The sequence below is a fragment of the Entelurus aequoreus genome, linkage group LG25 (genome assembly GCF_033978785.1).
Source record: "Entelurus aequoreus isolate RoL-2023_Sb linkage group LG25, RoL_Eaeq_v1.1, whole genome shotgun sequence".
Classification (NCBI taxonomy): Eukaryota; Metazoa; Chordata; class Actinopteri; order Syngnathiformes; family Syngnathidae; genus Entelurus; species Entelurus aequoreus.
Window position 1 is genome coordinate 41,908,799 of NC_084755.1, and position 12,925 is coordinate 41,921,723.

Consider the following 12,925-nt stretch of genomic DNA (forward strand, 5'->3'; position numbering starts at 1 on the left):
ATTTCAAAAAAACATATCCCAAAGATGTCCTGCCATGAGGTGCACACTTGTCCAGGTGTACCTCGCCTTCCTTGTCCAGGTGTACCCTGCCTTCCTTGTCCAGGGTGTACATCGACTTCCTTGTCCAGGTGTACCCTGCCTTCCTTGTCCAGGGTGTACATCGCCTTCCTTGTCCAGGTGTACACTGCCTTCCTTGTCCAGGGTGTACATCGCCTTCCTTGTCCAGGTGTACACTGCCTTCCTTGTCCAGGGTGTACATCGCCTTCCTTGTCCAGGTGTACCCTGCCTTCCTTGTCCAGGGTGTACATCGACTTCCTTGTCCAGGTGTACCCTGCCTTCCTTGTCCGGGTGTACATCGCCTTCCTTGTCCGGGTGTACCTCGCCTTACTTGTCCAGGGTGTACCTCGCCTTCCTTGTCCGGGTGTACCTCGCCTTACTTGTCCAGGGTGTACCTCGCCTTCCTTGTCCGGGTGTACCTCACCTTCCTTGTCCAGGGTGTACCTCGCCTTCCTTGTCCAGGGTGTACCTCGCCTTCCTTGTCCGGGTGTACCTCACCTTCCTTGTCCAGGGTGTACATCGCCTTCCTTGTCCAGGTGTACCCTGCCTTCCTTGTCCAGGGTGTACATCGACTTCCTTGTCCAGGTGTACCCTGCCTTCCTTGTCCAGGGTGTACATCGCCTTCCTTGTCCAGGTGTACACTGCCTTCCTTGTCCAGGGTGTACATCGCCTTCCTTGTCCAGGTGTACGCTGCCTTCCTTGTCCAGGGTGTACATCGCCTTCCTTGTCCAGGTGTACGCTGCCTTCCTTGTCCAGGGTGTACATCGCCTTCCTTGTCCAGGTGTACCCTGCCTTCCTTGTCCAGGTGTACCCTGCCTTCCTTGTCCGGGTGTACTTTGCCTTCCTTGTCCAGGGTGTACATCGCCTTCCTTGTCCAGGTGTACCCTGCCTTCCTTGTCCAGGTGTACCCTGCCTTCCTTGTCCAGGGTGTACATCGCCTTCCTTGTCCAGGTGTACCCTGCCTTCCTTGTCCAGGTGTACGCTGCCTTCCTTGTCCGGGGTGTACCTCGCCTTCCTTGTCTGGGTGTACCTCGCCTTCCTTGTCCGGGTGTACCTCGCCTTCCTTGTCCGGGTGTACCTCGCCTTCCTTGTCCGGGTGTACTTTGCCTTCCTTGTCCAGGTGTACCTCGCCTTCCTTGTCTGGGTGTACCTCACCTTCCTTGTCCAGGGTGTACCTCGCCTTCTTCAGTTGGGATAGGCGCCGCTCCAGTCACCCCCGCAACCCCGAGAGGGACAAGCGGTAGTAAATGGATAGATGGCTATGTAAAAGATGATTTGCGCGTGTGGCGCCCTCTGCTGGCCATTGAGGATAATACTGGCTAAAACGCCAAATGGATGAGCACAATATTAGGTACACCTTTACAACGTTTTGATGACGTAAAAGTGCAGCAGTCAAAAGTGACAGAAGATAATTGCAAATAAATCACAACTTTCTAACAAGTGTGTTGTGTTGTACAATATGAGGATTGTGACTGGGCAAGCTTTTAATTGTAATTCAGTTTCATTCTCCCTCACGCGATTGCTTCAGCCGTCATCACGTTGAAGGCACAGCTGCTTGCCAAAACCGTACAGCACGGAAGAAACGCGCACAGTAATGTGGGTATGCTTGTGTGAAGTGAAGTGAATTAGATCGATAGATAGTACTTTATTGATTCCTTCGGGAGAGTTCCCTCAGGAAAATTTATTTACATTTATACACAATTACATTTATATAGCACTTTTTCTCAAGTGACTCAAAGCGCTTTACATTGTGAGACCCAATATCCAAGTTCCATTTAAAGCAGTGTGGGTGGCACTGGGAGCAGGTGGGTGAAGTGTCTTGCCCAAGGACACGACGGCAGTGACTAGGATGGCGGAAGCGGGGATCGAACCTGCAACCCTCAAGTTGCTGGCACGGCCGCTCTACCAAACGAGCTATACCGCCCCGTGTGTTCTTTAATTATTTACATGCGACATAGTTGCAGGCAAAGACATTGTTTGTGACGTGTTGCCATGGCTACGAGGAGGCAAGCTAAACAAGCCACGACAAGGGGTGCGAGGTTCCTTACAGCAGTGGTCCCCAACCTTTTTGTAGCTGCGGACCGGTCAACGCTTGAAAATTTGTCCCACGGACCGGTGGGGGGAGGTGTTTTTAATTTTTTATTTTTTTTTACATAAATAAATACAATCATGTGTGCTTACGGACTGTATCCCTGCAGACTGTATTGATCTATATTGATATATAATGTTTATATTGTGTTTTGTATGTTGATTTCATAAAAAAATAAAATAATAATAATAATAATTTCTTGTGCGTCCCGGTACCAACCTGTCCCGGGCCGCGGCCCGGTGGTTGGGGACCACTGCCTTACAGAACAAAATGGCGCACAAACATGTGGGCCGGCAAAAAGCGCTGCGCCTTTACACGAGTCTTTACGGTAGTTTCGGAGCGCCCCAGAAGAGTGCGCAGCCGCGGAGGAATACACCGCCGAACAAGAGCCGAGCACAGCCGCGGAGGAATACACCGCCGAACAAGAGCCGAGCACAGCCGCGGAGGCCGAACAAGAGCCGAGCACAGCCGCGGAGGAATACACCGCCGAAGAGGAGCCGAGCACAGCCGCGGATGAATACACCGCCGAACAAGAAGCAAGCGGCGTGCGCGCAGCCCGAACAAGAAGCTAGCGGCTAGCTCACTCGTAGCCCGCCGGGCCCACACGAACCTCGCGTCGCAGCGGGCTCGGCTACTTGACGATGAGCCAGCCGCTAGCATGAACGGTGCCGTGTACATCCCGTTCTTCCAGGGCCAGCTGGAGTCGGTTCTGGAGCAGGTGGTCCAGCTCGCCGTCCAGGAGATCAGCTCCACGGTGGGTTCCAGCCTGAACGCGCTCCTGCTCGAAGCCACCGTCAAGGAGCAGGAGAACCGCCGCCTCCAGCTCCGCCTTCAGGCGTGGGAGGACCGCAGCCGAGCCCATGGCGGCCCCAAGCAGAAGGCGGCGGCCGATGAGAAGCTGGACGGCGGCAGGACGAAGCTCGAGCAACCGCTGGGCGCACAACCCCGCGGTCCTCCCGACGCCGCCCGCCTGGCGCAGAGGAGCCGCGTCGTGGGTATGTAGCACTCACGCACGCACGCCCCCGGCACGTTGCGTAACTACGCGCACGACATGAGTGATGTGTGGGGGAGGGGTGCAATATTGCTGCGTTCCACTTACCCCGGAAGTTGGAAGTCGGCGCTCGAGTTTTGAGCGGTCGGAAATCAAGATGGCTACATCCACCAAAGCTATTTTGGTGCTTGCCTTGTGTGAATATAAACTTAGATGCACTCTTTCTGCAACCTTCAAGCACGCTGGATGAAGAGGGCAAACACGCTATTGCTATAAATGCCGTGACGACACCATATATACACTATGTGGCTGATTTACTGTGACATAAACCAATCAAAAGTGCCAATAACAGTTGTAAAAGGTCAATGTTTACATCCAGAGCAGCCATCTACAAGAAACAAACTACAATGCTCCGACCTCAAACACCGCTCCAGTTAAAATTCCGACTTCCCAGTACAAGTGGAACGCACCATAAGTCTCTGGCCATGCAGTCTCCCGGGTCAGAGGACACAGCTCTTTTGTTGATGGTCTGGTTTGGTCCCCCAGACCAGCTCAAGGCTGTCATGGAGCAGGTCCTGGACTTCGCCATGCGCGAGCTGAAGAAGATCGTGGAAGCCTCGTTTGATGACCTGCTGCTGGAAATCACCAAGAAGGAGCAGGAGCAGCAAGCGCTGGAGGACAAGCTGGACCAGAGGGGCGGAGGAACCAGAGCAGGAGCACGGCGAGGGTCCGAGAACGACTCCGTGTCACCCAGCGGGTCCGAGGATGCTCGTGAGGATCCGCCAGCCGTGACCGCCGGTGCGTTTGTCTATCAAATAATGTCGTCGCACTTACTGTCTCCGCCTCTTTTCCGCTTCACAGACCCCGCCCATCGTCCTGGCATATCCGTCTCCCAGGACTGGGTCCCCATCCTGGACAAAGTCTTTGGACAGAGGTGGTGCAGCGTTGACTGGCAGGTCAAAGAGTCTGCAGGAGGGGGAGGACCCGGCGGGCCAGATGTGGCGCCGCTTCCAGTTACCCTAGAGACGTTGGAGCCTTCTCCGTCGTCTCCGCAGCAGGACCCCCGCTGGACGCCGTTGGAGGACATGGATGTGTTGTCCCCTGACGAGGACACCGGGGGCGGGGCCAGACCCTCCTCTGCACCTCCGCTGAGCCCGTCAGGTGAGGACGCCCTTGTCCGTTTGTCAATCAAGGAGTCTCCTGACAGCTTGCCTCCCGCACAGGAAGTTCAGGTCGCCGCTCGTCTGCCTCCATGTTGCAGCGCCTGCTGACGTTACCGTCTCAGCTGCTGGACGACCACCACGACCCGGGTGGCGCTCGCAAGAAGCCTCAGGAGGTCAAGGACGGTCGTGACGATGGCGGCAGCAGGGCGCCTGGCCACGCCTCCTCGACTCCCCTGACAACTGAGGAGGAGGAGGATGGGAAAAGGCAGAAGGTACTGCTGCTATAATCATAATAATGACAATATGAACAACAATAATAATAATAATGCTTTATCATGTCTTCAAAAGGTATGGCCATATTTGTAATATTTCATAATTAGTACAGGCAAAGCTGTGATGGCGGCCACAAACAAAAAGTTTCAGTAGGCATGGAAACATAGTTCCGCTGTTTTTTTGTACCGGTTCCTAATTGGGTCGGCAACCCAAAATGTTGAAAGACCAAAACCAAAAAAACCCAAAAACATCTGTCTGGAGCCGCAAAACTTTAAAAGTCTTATAGAAGTGTTATAATGAAGACAACACATGATGTAAGTGTCTATATTAGTTATAATAGCCTACTATCAAAATGACTTTAAATGTCTTATATAAGTGTTATAATGAAAACAACACATGATGTAAGTGTCTATATTAGCCTACTATCAAAATGACTTTAAAAGTCTTGTATAAGTGTTACAATGAAGGCAACACATGATGTAAGTGTCTATATTAGTTATAATAGCCTACTATCAAAATGACTTTAAATGTCTTATATAAGTGTTATAATGAAAACAACACATGATGTAAGTGTCTATATTAGCCTACTATCAAAATGACATTAAAAGTCTTGTATAAGTGTTACAATGAAGGCAACACATGATGTAAGTGTCTATATTAGTTATAATAGCCTACTATCAAAATGACTTTAAATGTCTTATATAAGTGTTATAATGAAGACAACACATGATGTAAGTGTCTATATTAGCTATATTAGCCTACTATCAAAATGACTTTAATTGTCTTATATAAGTGTTATAATGAAGGCAACACATGATGTAAGTGTCTATATTAGTTATAATAGCCTACTATCAAAATGACTTTAAATGTCTTATATAAGTGTTATAATGAAGACAACACATGATGTGTCTATATTAGCTATATTAGCCTACTATCAAAATGACTTTAATTGTCTTATATAAGTGTTATAATGAAAACAACACATGATGTGTCTATATTAGCTATATTAGCCTACTATCAAAATGACTTTAATTGTCTTATAGAAGTGTTATAATGAAGACAACACATGATGTAAGTGTCTATATTAGCTATATTAGCCTACTATCAAAATGACTTTAAATGTCTTATATAAGTGTTATAATGAAGACAACACATGATGTAAGTGTCTATATTAGCTATATTAGCCTACTATCAAAATGACTTTAATTGTCTTATATAAGTGTTATAATGAAGACAACACATGATGTAAGTGTCTATATTAGCTATATTAGCCTACTATCAAAATGACTTTAATTGTCTTATATAAGTGTTATAATGAAAACAACACATGATGTAAGTGTCTATATTAGCCTACTATCAAAATGACTTTAAAAGTCTTGTATAAGTGTTACAATGAAGGCAACACATGATGTAAGTGTCTATATTAGTTATAATAGCCTACTATCAAAATGACTTTAAATGTCTTATATAAGTGTTATAATGAAAACAACACATGATGTGTCTATATTAGCCTACTATCAAAAATACTTTAAAAGTCTTGTATCTCCTAGAGGGGGGGGGGGGGGTTACCCACATATGCGGTCCTCTCCAAGGTTTCTCATAGTCATTCACGTTGACGTCCCACTGGGGTGAGTTTTTCCTTGCCCGTATGTGGGCTCTGTACCGAGGATGTCGTTGTGGTTTGTACAGCCCTTTGAGACACTTGTGATTTAGGGCTATATAAATAAACATTGATTGATTGATTGATTGATTGATTGATATAAGTGTTATAATGAAAACAACACATGATGTAAGTGTCTATATTAGCCTACTATCAAAAAGACTTTAAAAGTCTTATATAAGTGTTATAATGAAGACAACACATGATGTAAGTGTCAATATTAGCTATATTAGCCTACTATCAAAATGACTGTTTTGCAGGCTGACATAAATCTTTGTTGACAGAAGTGTTGAAATGTAATATTTATTCTGCACATTTTCACAACATTGGAAGACATGAGGTGGCGACTTGTCGAGGGTGTACACCGCCTTCCGCCCGAATGCATGCTTCCCAGTTGAGAGTGCGTCCACCAACCTGCGGCCAGATCTTGTTCTATGGTCAGCTTCGCTCAGGCTGGTGGACATCATAGAGCTCACGGTGCCCTGGGAGAGTGCAATGGAGGAGGCCTACGAGCGCAAGAAGATGAGGTACACTGAGCTTGCAGCCGATGCGCAACAACAAGGCTGGAAAGCGAGGGTACGCCCAGTGGAAGTAGGCTGGAAAGCGAGGGTACGCCCAGTGGAAGTAGGCTGGAAAGCGAGGGTACGCCCAGTGGAAGTAGGCTGGAAAGCGAGGGTACGCCCAGTGGAAGTAGGCTGGAAAGCGAGGGTACGCCCAGTGGAAGTAGGCTGGAAAGCGAGGGTACGCCCAGTGGAAGTAGGCTGGAAAGCGAGGGTACGCCCAGTGGAAGTAGGCTGGAAAGCGAGGGTACGCCCAGTGGAAGTAGGCTGGAAAGCGAGGGTACGCCCAGTGGAAGTAGGCTGGAAAGCGAGGGTACGCCCAGTGGAAGTAGGCTGGAAAGCGAGGGTACGCCCAGTGGAAGTAGGCTGGAAAGCGAGGGTACGCCCAGTGGAAGTAGGCTGGAAAGCGAGGGTACGTGGCCACTTCAACATCCAGGCTCCTCAGGGAAATGGGAGTGCGAGGGAAGGCCCACCGGCAGGCAGTGAAAGACCTCTCAAAAGCCGCTGAAAAGGGGAGTCAGTGGCTGTGGGTCAAGCGAAGGGACTCCACCTGGGCTTTCAAGTGAGTGATGGCATCTAGGGAGTGATCCTGGGACGCTGGGACTCACTGCTGAACCCTCTGGAGGTGTCATGGGCCTATCAGCGAAACACTGAGGAAGGGGGGCGCCCACTTGATAACCCAGAGGATGCCTTCACTCACTTGACCATCCCACAAAGTCGCATAGGTGTCTCAAGTATGCATTAGGGGATTGTAACATCTAGTCCTACACAACAGATCAGATAGGCTCCAGCACCCCCCGCGACCCCGAGAGGGACAAGCGGTAGAAAATGAATGGATGGATGGATGGAAAACATTAGTAATAACTTCTTCTAATGGATTTATTACAATCTTTGCTAGCTGAGTAATGTTTGCTGTGGTCTGGAACAACATGGCAATGTTCGCTGTGGTCTGGAACAACATGGCACACAAACAACTATGAGAAATGCAGCCAATATTACATACAGATAATGTGTTATGAGACATGCAAATATAAATTAAATACACAGAGAACATAAGGAAATGAAATTAGCTCAAATATACCTACACACGAGGCATGATGACGCAGTATGTACATACAGCTAGTCGAAGTAGCATGTTAGCATGGATTAGTCTTACTGCCGAGGCTCCAGACAATCAATCCATCAAGGTTTATTTGTACAGCACCTGACAACACCACAATGGTGGACAAAGTGCTTTACAGGACAAATTAGAAAGACCACACATATTAAAACAGTAATAATAAACACTTGTTAAAAGCCTATTTAAACAAATGATTTTAGTTGAGATTTAAAAACTTCGAACTCCGTGATGGCTCGCATGTCAGGTGGGAGGGAGTTCCATAACTTGAACGATGACCCCATTTTTTAAAGTGTAGTCCTTGGTACTTCCAAAGATGTGTGTAAGGATGAGCGCAGATTCCTTGGTGGGTGGCCAACAACTTTACATTTTATAAGGTAATTAGGGCTGCAACAACTAATCGATTAAAATCGATTATAAAAATAGTTGGCGATTAATTTAGTCATCGATTCGTTGGATCTATGCTATGCGCATGCGCAGATGCAATTTTTTTATTTAATTTTTTAATTTTTTTAATAAACCTTTATTTATTAACTGAAACATGTACAAACAGCTGAGAAACAATAATCAAAATAAGTATGGTGCCAGTATGCTGTTTTTTCCTATAAAATACTGGAAAGGATAGAAATGTAGTTTCTCTCTTATCCGATTATTAATCGAAGTAATAATCGACAGATTAATCGATTATCAAATTAATCGTTAGTTGCAGCCCTAAAGGTAATGATTGGACATTACTTTAGTGTACAGGAGTACCATATATTGTTTTTAATATTGTTGTGCAGCACTTTGGAAACATTTTGTTGTTTAAATGTGCTATATAAATAAAGTGGATTGGATTGGATTCATTGGATACCTTTGGAGGTGGTGACACCCCGGATAAGGACTAGATCTATAGTATTACTACCATTGCGATGCGTGGGTTCATTTATTATTTGTGTAAGACCACAGTTATCAATTATAGTCTAGAGCGCCACGCACGGAGGGTCTGAAGGGGTGTTCATATGAATATTAAAATCCCCCTTCATAATTATATTATCTGCGTGCGTCACTAGATCAGCGACAAACTCTGAAAATTCACTGATAAAGTCTGAATAGGGTGATAGATAACAGCCAGGTAGAGAGGTAGCGGTGTGACAGACCTCGTAGTGAGGTAAGCACCTCAAATTATTTATATTTATTACTTACGTTAGGGGTAAGGTTAAGGTTTTCATTGTATATTAGTGTGACCCCTCCACCCCTTTTAAGGGGGACGGGCAACGTGTGCACTCGTATAGTTTGGAGGAGATGCCTCGTTAAGCGGGAAAAATGTATGTGGTTTTAGCCAAGTCTCACTGAGACCAATGACGTTAAGATTGTTGTCCCTAATGACCTCATTAACTAATATCGCTTGATGTTTGTTGGACTTGTTTCTGTGTGCAGAAGAAGCGACGTAAGCTTTGGTCCCAGTGTGACGACTGTGGCCGAAGGTTCAGTCACGTCTCCACGCTGGGCGCTCACGCTGCCAACGCCACAGTTGGTTGCCCGCCAGCTCAGTGTTCAGAGTGCGGCCTCAGTGGCCAACATCCTGTGAAAGCCAGAGGAGGCGAGAAGGATGGAGGAGGCGCTCAAAGATGAACGCACTTAAGGGATGACCTGGCAGCCTTGCTCCCAGATGGTTTTCACCACGGACAACAAGAACACAAAGTGCAGCATAGCTTGGTTCTTGAGGTTCCTACTCTTGACAGGCCAAGATCAGTCAAAAGGATCACATTAAACCAGTTCACTGGACTTCCTGCTTGCTCATTGCAAGAAAATGTGGAATCAGAGCAATGCCAACGTTAAGATTGCAAACTTGTTTTGTCAAAACAGGAAATGGATCCACACCACTTCCTGCGGGATTGCTTGGATAATTTCCTACTTTGTCACCAGAGGTCATGTGACCGATAACATTGTTTTCATGACAATGTTTTTTAAAAACTTGTCAATTTTCCTCTGGATATCTCTTGGATGATGATAATGAAGATTAGGATGGAACTTCCTAATTCTGGACTTGATCAACTGGAGATTAGGATGGACCTTCCTAATTCTGGACTTGATCAACTGGAGATTAGGATGGACCTTCCTAATTCTGGACTTGATCAACTGGAGATTAGGATGGACCGTCCTAACTCTGGATTTGGATCAACTGGAGATTAGGATAGACCGTCCTAACTCTGGACTTGATCAACTGGAGATTAGGATAGACCGTCCTAACTCTGGATTTGGATCAACTGGAGATTAGAATGGACCTTCCTAATTCTGGATTTGATCAATTGGAGATTAGGATGGACCATCCTAACTCTGGATTTGGATCAATTGGAGATTAGAATGGACCTTCCTAACTCTGGATTTGGATCAACTGGAGATTAGAATGGACCTTCCTAACCCCGGACTTGGATCAACTGGTATTGATCTCTGAACGCTGAGCAATTTATTACAGACATTCTGGGTATTGGACTCAGCTTTATTTCCATTCTTTTGGTTTTGTGGTCCAATTGTGATCCTTTCTTGAAACCTTGTGTCTTCAGACACACTTGGTCACCTCCAGACACAGGGGCTGGCTATCAGACACAGAGGCTGGGTTTCATGGTTTATTTTCCCAATCAATTTCCGTTCAAATCGACCCACACTTAAAGACTAAGTATACACTGCAGGCCAAAGTGGCCCAAATCCGACTTTTTCCCAGCTGACTGTTTACGCACCCTCAGTCAGTGGATTGAATTTCCTCCGTAGGATGGCGGGACTCTCCCTTTAGAGATAAAATGAGAAGTTACATTGGAAAAGATCAGATTTCAAAGGGATTGAGTCTGATGCCAAAAGATCGGATTTGAATCACCTTTAGACTAAAATCTGCTCTGTCATTTGAGAATTGGTGTGCAGTGTAAACAGGGTCTTTATTTGAAAAGGTCTCAGTTCTTCTCTTCAGCATAAAGTGGTTTTAAGTGCAAATGTGACCTGTTTGAAGTGAAAACAAGGTTGTCTTAAAAGTCCATTTTGCATTTGGTTAGCGCAGTCAGACAGGATGTAACGCACAGGGATTTTATTGTGAAGGCAAGAAGTGTGCTTTTGGTTTGACAGTGTTGTGTGCAGGGAGATGACGACGTAAACAAAAGTACTCGTTTCCATAGTGATCTAATACTACTTGCAAATATACCCCGTCAAAATCAGACTTGTTTATGTTGTGGGATCATAACAAAGTTAGCAACGACTTGTACTGTGTTTTCAAGGCTTGTGTAAAATCAGGTACCAAGTCCCTCACTTGTTGGGCGCTAACGTTAGCATAGCATGATCCTGCTGCTGCTTGATGCACACGACCAGTATTGATATGATTTCATAATAGTGACCCAGCCCTCCTCTACATACCTCATTCATGCCTTTTGTTACCTCAACTTTTACTGGATGTCTTTTAAAGGGAGGCAGTTTGCCGGTTCAATTCCCAGGTCCTCTTGGAGTAAGAAACTTGCGAGGCCGAGTCATCCGTATGCTCACTTGTCATTTCTCTTGACTCACCTTTGACCTACTTTAGCAGGAGTCATGAAAGACACTGTCGGTAATTAACATCTGTGCTGTCAGGTTGGTCACGTGTTCTCTTCCTGACGTCTCATAGTGTCATGTGACGTGGTCGCCCTCATGGACTCTTGAAAGGTTCCTGTCGCTGCTTGGAACAGTGTTTGTATTGTACCACTTGAAAGAAGGCGCATGGGGAAAGTGTCCATTTGTTGGCGACACGCGGAGGCTGGACAAGGGAAGCTTCCAGAAGGAAGCACAAGTGTTTTTCATGCAATACTTTTCATACGTAACATTGTTTTCTATCTCCACAGTTCATGTGGAAATGTAAGCGTGAATTGTAAGAAGATCAATAAATGTTATAAATGCTCTGAGGACGTTTTCTTAACACCATTCCAAACAATTATTGGAACACAATTGCGTAACCTCTCTGCTCACTTCCTGTCTTCACAGCGCCCATGTCATTCTGCACTTTCACCAGATGATCATGTACACGTTATTAGGATCAATACCATTCAGGTGATCATTAACACGTTATTAGGATTAATACCATTCAGGTGATCATTAACACGTTATTAGGATCAATACCATTCAGATGATCATTAACACATTATTAGGATCAATACCATTCAGGTGATCATTAACATGTTATTAGGATCAATACCATTCAGATGATCATTAACACGTTATTAGGATCAATACCATTCAGATGATTAACACATTATTATGATCAATACCATTCAGATGATTATTAACACGTTATTATGATCCATACCATTCAGATGATTAGATGTTAATATGATCAATACCATTCAGGTGATTATTAATAAGTTATTATGATCAATACCATTCAGATGATTATTAATAAGTTATGATCAATACCATTCAGGTGATTATTAATAAGTTATTATGATCAATACCATTCAGATGATTATAGACATTAATATGATCCAATACCATTCAGGTGATTATTAATTAGTTATATGATCAATACAATTCATAAACACATTATTACGATCAATACCATTCAGGTGATTAACACATTATTACGATCAATACCATTCAGATGATTATTAACACGTTATTACGATCAATACCATTCAGATTATTAACACGTTATTACGATCAATACCATTCAGATGATTATTAACATGTTATTACGATCAATACCATTCAGATGATTATTAACACGTTATTATGATCAATACCATTCAGATGATTATTAACATGTTATTACGATCAATACCATTCAGGTGATTATTAACACGTTATTACGATCAATACCATTCAGATGATTATTAACACGTTATTATGATCAATACCATTCAGATGATTATTAACATGTTATTACGATCAATACCATTCAGATGATTATTAACACGTTATTATGATCAATACCATTCAGATGATTATTAACATGTTATTACGATCAATACCATTCAGATGATTATTAACACGTTATTACGATCAATACCATTCAGGTGATTATT

The 12,925-nt window shown here is 44.9% G+C and overlaps 1 protein-coding gene across 2 annotated transcripts; it reads left to right on the forward strand.

The window, feature by feature from the left end:
* The first annotated feature begins 2,471 nt into the window (after positions 1 to 2,471).
* Positions 2,472 to 11,802, forward strand: si:dkeyp-113d7.10 (uncharacterized). 2 transcript variants are annotated; one of them, XM_062036753.1, is made up of 5 exons: positions 2,472 to 3,141; positions 3,684 to 3,908; positions 3,999 to 4,298; positions 4,361 to 4,572; positions 9,330 to 11,802. In XM_062036753.1, exons 1-5 carry the CDS (start codon positions 2,805 to 2,807, stop codon positions 9,522 to 9,524), a joined length of 1,269 nt encoding a protein of 422 aa, XP_061892737.1. In that variant the 5' UTR covers positions 2,472 to 2,804; the 3' UTR covers positions 9,525 to 11,802. The 2 variants fall into 2 exon arrangements, with proteins under 2 accessions (XP_061892737.1, XP_061892736.1); XM_062036752.1 differs by having other exon boundaries at positions 2,475 to 3,141; positions 3,684 to 3,935.
* Positions 11,803 to 12,925: the final 1,123 nt, after the last annotated feature.